Source organism: Chiloscyllium plagiosum, unplaced genomic scaffold (genome assembly GCF_037043375.1).
Source record: "Chiloscyllium plagiosum isolate Xiang-an unplaced genomic scaffold, Cpla_swu_hap1 HiC_scaffold_8, whole genome shotgun sequence".
Lineage (NCBI taxonomy): Eukaryota > Metazoa > Chordata > Chondrichthyes > Orectolobiformes > Hemiscylliidae > Chiloscyllium > Chiloscyllium plagiosum.
Window position 1 is genome coordinate 22,449,642 of NW_028270146.1, and position 14,755 is coordinate 22,464,396.

Genomic DNA, 14,755 nt, shown 5'->3' on the forward strand with positions numbered 1-14,755 from the left:
CATGATCTCCCACTCACAAAGCCATGCTGACTAATCCTAATCAAACCAAATTCATGTATATCTTGTCTCTCAGAATCTTGTCAAGTAACTTATCTCAAGTTCATACCAGAGCCCACAAGTCATGACAGAAAAAGTACTGATTCCATTTGCTCTGGGTGTGGTTGTAGCCAGTTTCCATTTGTTGTTCACACTTAGGAATTGATTGAATAGGGAAGGCAACATAGGTCAACGTTGGCACTGAGGGTCTCAGGTTCAGCCTGGTTATCACAGGGTCTTGTGCAACCTCAAGCAAGACTTGCAACCTCCTCCCCATTGCTCATATTGTTTCGGGGCTGTGAAGGTTTGTAACTCAACAATATTGGAGCTCATTCTGTGGCACATGATCCATTAACATGGATAGTTGAAAAATATACAAGAAACAGAGTCAGGATAAATGGCTCACTCTGAATCTACAAACTGTAACTAGTGGAAAGCCATAGGGATCAGAGCTGAGGGGGTTAACTATTTATTGGGGAGATGTTGGTCACTGAACTGGTAATTAAGAACAGGCTAATTTGTTCTGGGGATGTGTGTTCTGATCTCAGAATGGTAGGTGGTGAAATTTGAACTCATTAAAAATCTGGAATGAAAAACAGACTTGATAGCAACTACATTGAAATAACTCTACAGAGGTCAGTACCTCATCATTAAGTCATCCTTTATTTAAATGTGGACAGTCCTTGACACTGATCCAGCTCCCTCAGAGCCAGCTCTCAGAATAAACAGAATATCTGACACTCTTGATTATTTTTTGTTTTTTCACACACTGATCCGGTTCCCTCAGAGCCAGCTCTCAGAGTGAGCAAAACTCCTGGTTGACACTGTTGTTTATTTTTTTCTACTCCACAGAGACCAGTATCCTGTCACCAAGTCACCCTTTATTTACACATGGAGAGTCCTCGAAAATGATCCAGCTCCCTCAGAGCCAGCTCTCAGAGTGAACAGAACCTCTGACACTGTTTTTTTTTTAAACAGTGTCCCCAATTCACCAATCGCATTACAGCAAATTCGTGTTGACGAAACGTGTGTTATGACAGAGGACCTGTATGAATGCAGAGATACACAAGGCTTTACTGTTTAGCTCCACAGTCCTTCATCACTGTCATCTCCTTTCACTCAAACAGAGTCTGTGTCTGGGTTGGATCTGAGTGGAGCTCTGAACTTTCTGAGGACACTCTTGTTTATATCTGTCAGCCAGGGCTCCCTGATTGCGTCAGATTAACAGCCCCAGTCAGGGAACTTATATTCAGTGACATCCATTTGGCTGACCACATTACAATCACCAGACATGTAACTACCATGGATGGTTACAAAATCATATCTGGTTCACTTGAAGGAAGGAAATCGGGCCTACATGTGACTCCAGATCGACAGCAATATGGTTGACTTTTAATTGTCCTCTGGACATCTAAGCACAGACAAAAATGCCAACCCAGGGAGTGGCACCCAAATGCCATGAACATTTTTTAAAAATCTAAATGATTTGGATGAAGAGATAGAATGCACTGTAACCAAAATTTGATGATACAAAGATAGATAGGTTTGAAGAGGATAAGAAGAACAGGTCTACAATGGGATACGGTTAGGTTAAATGCATTGGGAAAAAAAAAACATGAGCAGGTAGACTAGAATGAGAGAAAATAGGAGGTTGTCCACTTTTGTCGGAAAAACAAAAAATCCAACATTATTTAAATGTAGAGACACCAGAGAATACTGCAATGCAGATGCGTCCTCGTCTGTTAATCACAGAAAGTTAGCATCTAGCTATAATAAGAAATTAGGATTCAATTACGCTCAAAGATAGGGATACCACCACAGTGTCAAAATAGCCCCTTGAAACCTTTTCTTGTCAATGACAAAAGAATTGAGGGGCTAAATTCGATACTCCTGCACATATTTGTTCTGCTCTTTAGAAACAATACAAGCTCCCAAATTGTAGTAAGGAAGTTAATGGAAGAGGCATTGGAAAGGGCATTTTCCTGCACAAAATATAATAATATTATAACAGAAAGCGTCTTCTTTGGGAATTATTATTTTGTCTGGGAACCGAGGGTATCACATGCAAAGTCAGAATTTATGCACTATAAATTACTCAGGCATTAAGTAATTTAGATCACACGCAATTAAAAAAATAAAACAAAGAACTACTGATGCTAGAAAGCAAAAGCAGAAATTGCTGGAGAAACTTAGCAGGTCTGGCCGCATCTGTGGAGAGAAAGCAGAGTTAATGCTTCGGGTCCAGGGGCCCGTCTTTAGAACTGAACCGTTCTGAAGAAGGGTCCCTACACTCCAAAAGTTAGTGCTGCTTTCTCTCCACAGATGCTGCCAGACCTGCTGAGTTTCTCCAGCAATTTCTGCTTTTGTTCAACCGAGAAAACTGTTCAACTGAGAAAACAGTTCCCTGTCATTCTCTAGCTTCGAATTACCTTATAACGTCCTTTGCTTTTAGGTAGTGCATTTAAATGCAAATAGTTATTGTTTGCCTTTTATAAACAAACTTATAATGTTAAAATGGGCAATGCAATATTGACCCATCTGGAAACGTGTTTGAGCATACAACTTGGAGAATACTATTCCAATGCAAGTTCTCCTGTGGTTAGTTGGAACAAGTCATAATTTATTTTTGGTTTCACACCATTTATGAATTGCTCTAACAAATAATATATTAAAATCAGTTACACTTGACTCAGCCCCAAAACTGATGGCAAAGTTACAATACTTACAAACATTAATAGCTCTCTATTACTCTTACTTTCAGATACAATGAAGTTCTTGTTGTCTGGCATTTCTAATTCTTAAAACAACCTGGCAAACTAGAAGAAATGTTTGGAATTTCAACATGGATTTATTCAAGGAAATGAAAAGATGATGTTGTACCAAAAAAATAATATAGACTATGCTAGTCTGCCAAGTGACAAACTTATAGGGCTGTTGTTTCTCCTGCAATTACAGCAAGACAATCAATTTGGCACGGATTCTTTACAGAAGTGTTATGAATTTCAAAAGCAATACTCATAACAGGAAGAAAAATAGAATTAATTCTGGAACTTTAACAGCACAGAACAAAGAAATGTTATTCCAAAGTGCATATTTTCTGTTAAAAGTCCATCTCAAAGCTCTGGAATAATTTCACAGAATTTTATTCTTCGGTGAAATGTAACTTGTCACATTTCATCCCAGCTTGTTTCCTTGGTTCACATGGAATGTGTAATTTTAATCTTCCATCAGTAACTTGTTGTTACAGCAGAACATTTCTAACCACCTGTTAGTAATTTTCTCTTCCTTATTTCTTCATAACATTAGAACAGATTTTTTAAAATCAAGAATGAAAATAAAGACCATTTATTGTGATTTATTTTCTTTCTCAGCAGACTTTGTCAAAATATGAAACAGTGTGAGACTTCTTTCCTGACTTTTTTTCCTTGTGAACTATCATAATCTGGATTAAAAATATAAAGGTAAATCCAGGTCTCCATTTTCTGTACAGTATGAGCTCAATTCAAGCTGCTCCTCAGGGTAAGGGACAGAGTTCAGCAGTTGCTACAATAATTATCACCTTATGTGGCTGAAGGTCACTTTTCGTATGTTTGTAGACGTGGGGACATCCGGATACAATTTTGAAAGTTAGGTGGAAGTCTGATGGTAGGCAACCAAGCTGAGAGTACCCTTCAAGCTAACTGGGAACTTTAAACCAAACCTTGAGGACTTTTGTAATCCTGGACATTTTTAAAAAGTTTGTCCTTAATTCCTTCTATTTCTAACATTCTGGATTTGAGCCCCACTGGCCATTTTTACAGGTCCAGGGAGTCTTCCCAACTTGACAAAAACCTGGTCTTGAGTCTGAAACAGGTATTATTTGTAAATGTAAAAGACATGCTACAAGCCTGGGTAATATGTGCAATTCTCTTCTGTCGTTTTAGGTCCTTTATATACATCATGATTTTTGAGCTCAAAGCATTTTCTGAAAACTTGGATTAAGAACTGACTCAGGTCTGGTGGTATGTTGAGAACCTGGAATGCAGAATGAAAGAAAAATTGAGATTTTCTTCACCCATTCTGAGAAGATCAAGAAGTCTTTGACCAAAGAGGAACATTTCTCAGGCAGTTTATCATTAAAGTAGCAAGATAACAGGTTAACTTAAGACTAGTTGGTTTAACTAATGTCAAATAAGTGACATAATTATCTCCTCAGAGATCGTAGCTGGACCTATGTATTTTGTAGATGGTATGCACTGCTGCCACGGTGGGTCAGTAAAGGAAGGAATCAATGTTGGGAGTGGTGCATGGTGTGCTATTCATGTGGGTTGCTTTGTCTTGGATGTGGTCAACTTTGAGTTTTATCGAAATGCATCCATCTGGGCAACTGGACAGCATTCTATCACAGTCCTGAGTGTACCTTGCAGTTGGTGGACAGATATCGAACAGAGAGGAGAGAAGTTGCTTGCTGCAGAGTTCCTAGTCTTTGGCCTGTGCTTTTGTCTACAGTATTGATATGGCTGGCCCAGTTCAGATTTTACTCAAAGTTAACATTCTGGATATTGACAGAGGGGTGGATTCAACGGTGGTAAGGAACATCAAGGGGAAATGGTGAGATTCTCTCTTGTTGAAGATGTGCATTACCTGACACTTGTACAAAGCAAATATCACTTGCCACTATCCTTTCATGGGATATGGATTTTGCCGGCAAGGTGTATATTTGCTACTCATTCCTAATTGCACTTGAATAGAGTAACTGAATAGGCCATTTCAGAGGGTGGCTAAGAGTCAATGTCATGACTGAGAGTCTGGAGTCACATGTAAACCTGAAAAAGGTAGGGAGAGCAGGTTTCCTGGCCTAAAGGCCATTAGTGAATTGGATGGATTTTTATGTGAGAATACAATGATAGTTCCATGGTCACCAATACAAAAACTAGTTTCAATCCCAGGTTTATTAATGAACTTAAATTCCACCAGTTGCTACAATGGGATTTGAACCCGTATCCACAGATTAACCCGAGCCTCTGGACTACTAGTACAGGGATGTTATCATTATGCAACCATCTTGACATTACCTTTATGCCATATATGATTGCTGTTGTCTGATCTTGCTGCATTTGAATGAAGGCTACTTCAGTATCTGAATTGTAAACAGTGCTGGGCACTTTACAATCATCTGCAAACATTCCTGCTTCTGACTTTAAGGAGGGAAGGTCAGTTGATGGAGAAGCTGAAGATGTGCTGAGGACACTCTCCTGAGGAACTCTTCCTCTGAAGTTCTGGTACTGAGATGAGCCATGTTGATCTATCATAACCCTCTTCATTTGCGCTGAAAATGACTCAAACCAATGTAGAGTTTTACCCTGATTCCTACTGACATTAGTTTAGCTTGGACCATTGTCATCAAATGCTGCCTTGACAGCAAGAGCCACTCTGGAATTTAGTTCTTTTATTCAGCTTTGGAACAAAGTTGTAATAAAATCAGGAATGGTTCTAACATAACCCATATTGGAGCATCAATATGTAAGTTATTGCTGAGCAAGTGCCTCTTATCAGTACTGCCAATGAGCTCTTTCAACACTTTGCTGATACCTGCGATGATTAGATTAGATTACATGAGATTCCCTACAGTGATAATTGGGACTGGCAGTGAAGTGTTCAAAAAATAAATGTTACAAAATGAAAAAAGTGCTAGTACTTCACATTCCTATTGGCACATACCATTATAGGATTTGTGCGTCATGACTGATTTCCCAAACTATCATTTTCACAAAGGCATGTCCTGCAGGTAAGCATTCTGATGGATGGCTTCAACCGTTTATAGAATGAAGTGTTTGTTTCTATAAAGGGATGAAGCTCTGTATAGGTTTGACTGAGTCATTTCGTCTGACATCAGCATGGATCAATTAAATAAATTAAAGAACTGCAGACCCTGGAAATCTGAAACAAAAACAGAAATTGCTGGATAAACTCAGCAAGTCTGGCAGCATCTGTGGAGAAAAAGCAGAGTTAAAGTTTTGAGTCCATCTTTAGAGTGGTCACTGGACTCGAAATGTTAACTCCATTTTCTCTCCACAGATGCTGCCAGGCCTGCTGAGTTTCTCGAACAATTTCTATTTTTATTGCTATTGAATTAAAGTCTAATCATGAGCCCCAGAGATCAATTAGCTCAGAAAGACTGGTCACAAGGACAGTTTTGGAGCAGTCAAAGTAGGAAACCAAGTTAAAAACTCTCATGAATTGTCAGGAGTGAGACCATCAGTAACAGATGTTCCACGAGTAGGAGACTGACACTGTAGCAGCTACTGTATGTTATTAAAACAACTCTTTTGAGTGAGTCTTTATTTTAATCAAACTATCAGATTTGTACTGAAATTGTCAGTTGTGATCCTCAATCTGACAGTCTTTTGCACAGGCTTTTCATGGAGACTTTCCACCATCTGACAAACTGTCACTTACAGTCACACTCAGCCTCAATGTAAGGCAATGTGACACTGAACCCACACAATGGCCAGAGAATTTTACCCTCCTTGTGTACTCCCACAGCCCTCCGGTGTAACTGCCGATGGTAGGGGAGAAGAGGGTTTGGTGAGCTTGACTCACTCTCCTGGCCATTCGTGAGATTGAGGTGGTCCTGTTCAGCCTGTCTGGGGAGCAATTCCTAACACTTGGTGCTGCCAGCCACTTAAATGGTCCTGCTCCAAGCAATGCTACTGAAAGAAGAGGACCAATCCCTAATGAACAATGCCCCTGAGCCAGCTATGATTTACGTTGTGTGTGTGTGGGGTGAGGGGGTGGGAACAAGGGGCTTTAATGTGACCTGAAAGAGAGGGCAAGGGCATTGGGCTGTTGGGGTGGAGAGGCCAGGAGAGAGGGGAATAACTTTGGGGGGGGTGGGAGGGGGAAGGGAGAGAGGGAGGAAGGGTTGGAGTCTAGGGAGCCTCCAATTGGGTTCAGCAAGTCCTTAGAAGGAGATTCCACCTCCTTCTCCACTACTAATTTGCAATAAGCTGCCGGGCAGTGCATTTGGCACTGCAGCAGAGGAAATTCCTTAGATGCCCATTATCTGGGCACTTACTAGGGCAAGAAAGCTGCTCAGTGCCTTCCCTACCACATGAACAATTCCAAAAAGGACAAGATATGCTGGTAGGCCACAGGAGCAGTGCCCATAGCTTTACATTCAATTTTATATCCCCAGCTTTCTAAAAACACCCTCTCAATGCATTCCATTTCACAAGAACATGAGTCAAGGATAGGAACACACCATATTAGTCTACTCAAAACAGGCTTCGACTCCACTCTCGCACCTAGTCCTCATATCCCTCAGTTCCCTGAGGTATGAAAAATGTGCCTATCTCAGAATGAAATTTGTCAACTATGAAGCATGCAGAAGCCTCTGGTCCTTCCAAAGGTCCATAACTGACTGAAAGAACTTCTCTTCAGTCCGAAACAAGCAACCTCTTATTTAGAGGATGTTCCCTTAGTGCAGTCTAGATTCCTATCAAACTCAAACAGAATCTTAGTGTCATTGAAAGCATCTCATATTAACCTAAACTACAGAGAATGCAGGCCAAATGTATTCAGTCTCTCACCATAGGGAAATCCTCTCATCCTAATCTTCTAGCACATAGGTCTCTTTTGTCTCTTAAACAAAGATAGCACAGACTAGACATAGATTCCTTTTCCCTCCTAAGCAAAAGAGAGCACAGATTACTGGGAAGATACATAGTTCTGCAGATGGTCCTCCAGTTAACTTCATGCATGCTCCAAGAAGCCATTCTCTGACTCTTTGTGAAGATGCAAAGTGCAATGGTATCTGTTTCTTGTGAATGATGATGGCACCTTCCAGGATAACTTGTATAAACATTCACAAGAAACTTCTAGTGCCAAGCTACCAGCTGGACATTGAGGGAGGGGTATCTCTACCAACTGACAGACTGCTGGTTGCTACGAGTGCACCTTTGTTGTCACCAGCGTGCAGTCTATGACCAATTGCACCTGTAAGAATCTAGCCAGTGCAACAGATGCAAGAGTCTTTGAGTTCTGAATGGACTCGTAAGTAACAAAGCAGTGGCCCAGGCAAAATCACTATCAATCACCTGAGAGGTGCAGTTTTGGGCAATAGGTTAAGAAGTTCTTCAGGAGATTGCTGGAAAAAACGGAAAGTGAATTAATTCAGGATACAGTTTCTTTGTTCTATGCAGCAGACATGGCTGAGGTGGTGATAGCTGCTGATATAGTATTTTTGATGCAATGATTTCACATAGCCATCATCAATCCCAGTCACAGTCTCACCTTCTTGGTTCTGTTCATTTCATAAAGCACGAGAAACACATGTGCTGACATGAACCAGAATTCTGAGTTCAACATTCATTTAGTTGCTTCTCCAAATAACAAGCAACTCAGTCAACCCTTTCAAAATCCATAACCACTTCCACCTAGTGGTTAGATGGTTCCATCTACAAAGGCAGGAGATACATGGGAACATCACCACCTGCAAGTTGCCCTCCAAGCGACTCACCATCCTGACTTGGAAATATATCCTTGTTCCTTCTCTGTAGCTGGGGCAAAATCCTGGAATTCCCTCGCCAAGGGCATTGTATGGCTACCTACAGCACATAGACTGCAGCGGTTCAAGAAAGCAGCTCATCACTACCTCCTCAAGGGCAATTAGAGACGGGTACTAAATGCTGCCCAGCCAGTGACACCCATGTCCCACAAGTGAATAAGAAATATATGAACGATTTGCAAAAATGCATTCAATGGTAGAAATAATGCGATTATATCTGGTTCTGACACCCCAGCACCATTTCACCTCTGAGTTAAATTTTCACCCTATGACTGTCACAAAAAGCACGCAGAGGAAATCCTTCCAAATCTTTAAAAACTGACTTGCTAGTTTACTGTACGTTTGATGTATTTAAACTTATGGACAAGACATTCTCTCATTAAGCAAAAATGGCAAGACACAAGTAATGTGTGAATTGCCCCATAACAAGGCCATGGTATCATCATGAAATATTTTCCTTCCTCCTCTTTCTGAGTAAAGTTCATCATCTGATACAACAAACATTTTTGGCCAGTTGCACCTGTGCCAACTCTAAAACAGCTACGAATTGGCCCCAATTGTCTACTCTTTTCTACCAGCTTTGCAAATTTTCTTCTTGTAAGTATATATCAAATTCCCTTTTTGAAGTTAGCATTGAAATTGCTTCCACCACTCTTTCAGGAAATGCATTCCAGATGAGAACAACACATCGAGTAAAAAAAAATCTTCATCTCACAAATGGCTTTTTTTGCCAAATATCTGTGCCCTCTGGTTACCACCCTCATTCATTGGAATTGGTTTTATCTTATTTACTATGTCAATCTTGAACACCACTTTTAACCATCCTCATTCCAAGAAGAGCTACAATAACTTACGTTTCTGGAAACTTTTATCACCAACAAAGCTTCTCAAAACATTATAAAGGAAAACATATTTGATAGCGAGTCAAGGAAGGTCAGGTGGCAAACCTTTAGTCAATTAGGAGTTTTAAAGGACGATCTTAAAGGAAGAGGAGAAGGTCGAAATGGAGAGGTTGAGGGAGGGAATTCTAGAGTTTAGGATCCATTGAAAGTACCACTGACAGATCGATGGAATCCACGGAGGTGCAAAACAACTTGAAAAAAATATTTGGCGAAGTACTTCTAATATCATAACATTCAAGGATATAAGACAAGTGCAGGAAATTGGGATTAGCGCACTTTCAGTGGTAGCTATGTTGGTGCAGATGCAATGGGCCAAAGAGCCTTTTCTGCAATGTATGAATCTATAAAACAGCTTTGGAGGAACATAGAGGACTTGAGGAAATGCATTGCAGATAGTGGTCACACAGTGTTGGAGAGGGGCAGTGCAATGGAGAGCATTGAAACCATGAGGATTTTAAAACTGAGGAATTGTCAAATTGGGAGCGAGTGCATGTCAGTAAGCGTGGGGTGCTGGGTGAGCAAGTCTTGAACCTAATTAATACTAAAGGTAGCAGAGTTTTGGAAGGTCACAAGGTGATATAGGGTCAAGGATAGTCAGCTGGAGGAGTATTGGATAAATTAAATCTAGAGGTGACAATTTAAATGCTCCACTCTATTTCTATCCTGCTACTATTTTCTCTCTTAAGCAAAAAAAGGACACAGAGACACAGAACTTCCCATAAACCCACACAGCTTCACACTTCCCCAGTTCCTCTCCCATACGATCTGCAAGTGCCCATACTCACCGATGCTTTACAGAAACCAGCAGCATGAGTAGGACATTCAGCCCTTCAAACCTGCTCTGCTATCTAATATCATCATGATGGATCCTTTTTCTTAACACCATATTCATGTTTTCTCTCCATAACGTTTGAGAAATTTCTCAATCTCTTTCTTGAATATATGCAGTGAGCCCGGCCACCACAGCCTTCTGTGATAGTGAATTCCACAGACTGAATTTCCTCTGAGTGAAGAAATATTTCCTCATCTCAGTGCTAAATGGCCTACCCTACATCCTACATCTGTACCTTCTGGGTTTAGACTCCCCATCAGGGAAACCAGCATCTAGTCTGTCCAGTCCTGTTGGAATATCACATGTTTCAGTCAGATCCTCTCTCATTCTTCTAATCTCTAGTGAGTTCAGGCTCCATCCAACCAATCTCTCTTCACACAGTAGTCCTGCCATCCAGGTATATACCTAGTGAGCCTCTGCTGCCCTCCCTCCATGATACGTTTATCCTTTCATAGGTTGGGAGAGCAAAGCTGCACACAGCACTCCATGAGTGGCCTCACTAAGTCCCCCTTTTGGTCTGCTAACGATATCCTAACTTCTGAATTCAAATTCTCCTGTGATGAAATCCAATCAACAATTAACCTCCCTGATTGCTTGCTGTTCTTACTTCTTTCATTGGCTGGAACATGCAGATCTGTTTGTTCGTCGACACTTGCCAAAACATCACCCTGTGAATAGTACTCCCCCACTGTTTCTCACAGCGAAGTATAGAATTTCAAAGACTAAAGAGAGAGGATCTCACTGAAGTCCCGGAGGCAGCCATCATTCAGGTGGTCCCAGCACAGTAAGCCAAGGATACCCTCTGATATCAGTCCAGGGGTTTGGCCATGGTTAGGGGGTCCATGCTTCTGCAGTCTGGGCAGTGGGTCACGGCCTTATGGCTCTATAGTGGTTAGTTCCACCCACATTAAGACATGAGGTGGCCATACCAGAGATGGTCATTCACTGCACCCCACCCCCATCTTGAAGTGAGGCAGCTCCTGAATAGGGACAACAGTGCCTCCTTAGCCCATGACTGCTTTTCACAGCAATGCTTTACTGTATCCCTCCCTTGCAGAGACTGCCGCTCCCCTCATCACAACTATGATCCTCCTACCCAGCATTCCCTGAAGGCTGCACGACCTTCACTTCCAGTTCTGGTCATCGCTTCCCCACAGACAGACATTGAAGACCCACAAAGCGGGAAAAGAAAATTTTGGGAGGAAGCATATCTCCCATCCCCCATGCGCCCAGAGCCTGAAGCCCTGAAATGGAATAGCAGAGTCTCACTCCCTGATTCCCCAACCCCCCCAGCATTCCCCTTCATTTCTGTGGGTGATGTGACTAAGGTTCCCCCTCATTGTGAATGTCACTGGACAGCCGCCAATGAGGACTGCCAAGACCCCTGACCAGTGACTGTGCACCTACCCCACTGCATCCATCTTCCATAAGTTTGAAGGTTCTGTGTTGTCACTCACTATCCTGTTCACACATCACCCCTGAACTATATTGCCTCCTGGTTAAGTGCATCTGCCCGACTACCTTCCCCGCCCCCTCTGATTGCTGCAATAGAGCCACAGTACAGACTGTGGCCCACTCTGCACAATGCAGAGACACAACCCCCTCATTGTGAGCCATCCCCTTGAATGACATTGCAAGCTGCTCTTGACTGACTGTGCCAGGACTCCCTGACTGACAGGTGACTCTATGGGCTTTGCCAATGGCTGCTCCCCTCAAACTTTGTCACAATAAGCTGCTGGCCACATGATGCAGTATGGGACTGATGTGGCACACTACCTGACAGCAAGACATCACCCCCCCCCCGCAGACTGAGGGCTGCTGTCCAGCGAGGCAAGCCACCTGGCTGTGTGACTGTGTGAATGGGCACGGCAAGGTAAGGCATGGTACGGCTACTGTGAGTAGACAGTGGGCAAGTGCTGAGAAAGCAAGGTGCCGCCTGGTCCATTCCATGCCAGCCCATGTGTGTGGCCTTTCAAGGCCAAATGCCAGTGCGCCTACCAATGCAAGTCTGTGCTTCCAGAGGGCACTGCTAGTGTTTCAGAGTGATGCCATGATGGTTAGGAGAGTTAGGAAAATATCGGGAGCCAATGTCTGTGAATGAGGGGCTGGTGCTCATAACTCCACCCTGAGCTGTGGCTTGCACATACACACGTGGAGCTTGAATGGAGTAAGCGGTGATAATAAAATGTGGAGCTGGTAAAAGCACAGCAGCATCAGAGGGCAGCACGGTGGCTCAGTGGTTAGCGCTGCTGCCTCACAGTGCCAGGGACCAGAGTTCGTTTCCAACTTTGGGCGATTGTCTGTGTGGAGTTTGCACATTCTCCCCGTGTCTGTGTGGGTTTCCTCTGGGTGCTCTGGTTTCCTCCCACATTCCAAAAATGTGCAGGTTGGGTGAATTGGCTATGCTAAATTGCCCATACTGCTCAGGGATGTGTAGGTTAGGTGCATTAGTCAGGAGTAAATATCGGAGAAGGGAACGGGTCTCGGTGGGTAACTCTTCACAGGGTCAGCGTGGATTTGTTGGGCTGAAGGGCCTGTTTCCACACTGTCGGGAGTTCTATGATTAGAAGAGCAGGGCATCGACGTTTTAGGCAGGACCCTTCATCTCCTTCTCCTCTGATGCTGCTTGACCTGCTGTGTTTTTCCAACTCCACATTTTATCCACCCTGACTTTCCAGCATCTGCAGTCCTCACTATCTCCAAGTTGGTGTAAGCAGTGAGCTGCACCAATCAGGTGCCTGCTTGAGTTTCCTCCAGTTGTCTCAATTCTAGCTTGTTTAGCAAGTTTAGTACAATATGCAACTGCATATTAATAAGCAAATCTCCCTTGGTAGCTTTATGGAGGTGGAAGGTGGTTACACTGAGATAAGGAAGGAATGGAAACAGCCTTGAGGATCTGAAAATGTGCACAGCATTACTTAACTAGGAGGCAGCATAGTCCAGGGGTGATGTGTGAATTGGATTGTGAGTGACAACACAGAACCTTCAAACATATGGAAGATGGAATAGGAAAGTATGTTTGATCAGCCCAGTCTATAGATAATGGGGTTACTGATGAGGTTTTCACCAGATCAATGGAAGCAAGGAAGATTCGAACACCCCTAGCACATGAAAACCACATGTGGCCTACGTTCCCACCGTGCAGGAAACGATTGAGATTCAGCTCCATAATGGAACTGGTGAAATCCCCGGCCAGAGACCTGATTGGAGAACTGCCTTTGAACATTGCATCTGAGCTCATAACTTACTCGGGACAGGCAAGTGGGGCTGCTTTTCAAAGTGTATAGAACTCAAGGATATCTTTGACTTTTGTCACCAGCTTGAAGTCTGCCCAAAGTTAAAATATTCCTTGAATTGCCCATACACAAGTCTAACAAAACAGTTCAAAGTGATTCCATAAAACTGAACCTTCCAGCTCAGTAAGCAAATCTCCACCATGATTCCATTGTTTTACTGAGCTTTACATTAATTAGCCAATTGATCCATTTCCACATATTACACCTTGTAACTTCCAAAATAGTTAACATTTTGAAACTATAAATGTTTACAAAATAAAGCAACAGAGTGATTTAAAAATGGCTATTCTTGTGCAGAACAGTAATCAGAAATAGATACATTTACTTACAGATTCGAAAACCTGATTTGGACACAGGGCCGTAACCATTTTCGCTGTAAAGGGTGGTTGGGTCGCCTTTTTTACAATTGTTGTAACACTTCCCATTTATACACTGGCGTTTGCAAATAGTTGGCGTGAAGACTATTTTTATTGTTCCTATATTGGTGGTCAGGTTTGCCCCTGTAAGAAATAACAATTCAGCAAGTAAGCAAATAAGTACACAGTTGAAAATCGTTGTTGCTGAAGAGCTCTGGAGTTGTTGGAGCCAAGTAGAGAGAATTAGATTTTGTGAAGGAACAGTTAAGCAACCATGCAGCTGACCTACAATTCTCCAAACCAGGAAGTGGACAGAGTACATTGAGTTTATGTTGGATTATGCTCCAAAGTCTGAGCGAGGATTGAAATAAAGGGCATGTGGAATGGTGAGTAAGAGGAACACAATGGCAAACTGTGCCAGATCAGTGGCTGTCAGTGGATTAGTTAAAGACCTCAGCAGAGATTCCAAGTTCAACATGGCTTGTATAATGCAAATTTAAAAAAAAAACGTTCCCCCAGAATATTTCAGTTACTCAGGAATTAGATTTGAGTTCAGCAGAATGTGGGCTTTTAAACTGACCCTACCATAGTTAAGTCCTCAGAAATGGTATGTTCTATTCCACTGCATGGTAGTTCAGTGGTTAGCACTACTGTCTCACAGCACCAGGAATCTGGGTTCAATTCCAGCCTTGTGTGACCATCTGTGTGGAATTTCCACATTCTCCCTTTGTCTGCATTGATTTCCTCTGGGTGCTCCAGTTTCCTCCCATAGTCGAAAGACTGTG

At 42.4% G+C, this 14,755-nt stretch overlaps 1 protein-coding gene across 2 annotated transcripts in view; it reads right to left on the reverse strand.

Annotated features, from left to right (window-relative positions):
- LOC122553394 (latent-transforming growth factor beta-binding protein 2-like) overlaps positions 1-14,755 on the reverse strand; it is a 465,241-nt gene that overhangs the window by 309,620 nt on the left and 140,866 nt on the right. For both annotated transcript variants that reach the window (XM_087989653.1, XM_087989652.1), the window contains exon 5: positions 13,944-14,114. In XM_087989653.1, the coding sequence (XP_087845779.1) occupies positions 13,944-14,114 (171 nt within the window). The remainder of the gene's footprint in view (positions 1-13,943; positions 14,115-14,755) is intronic.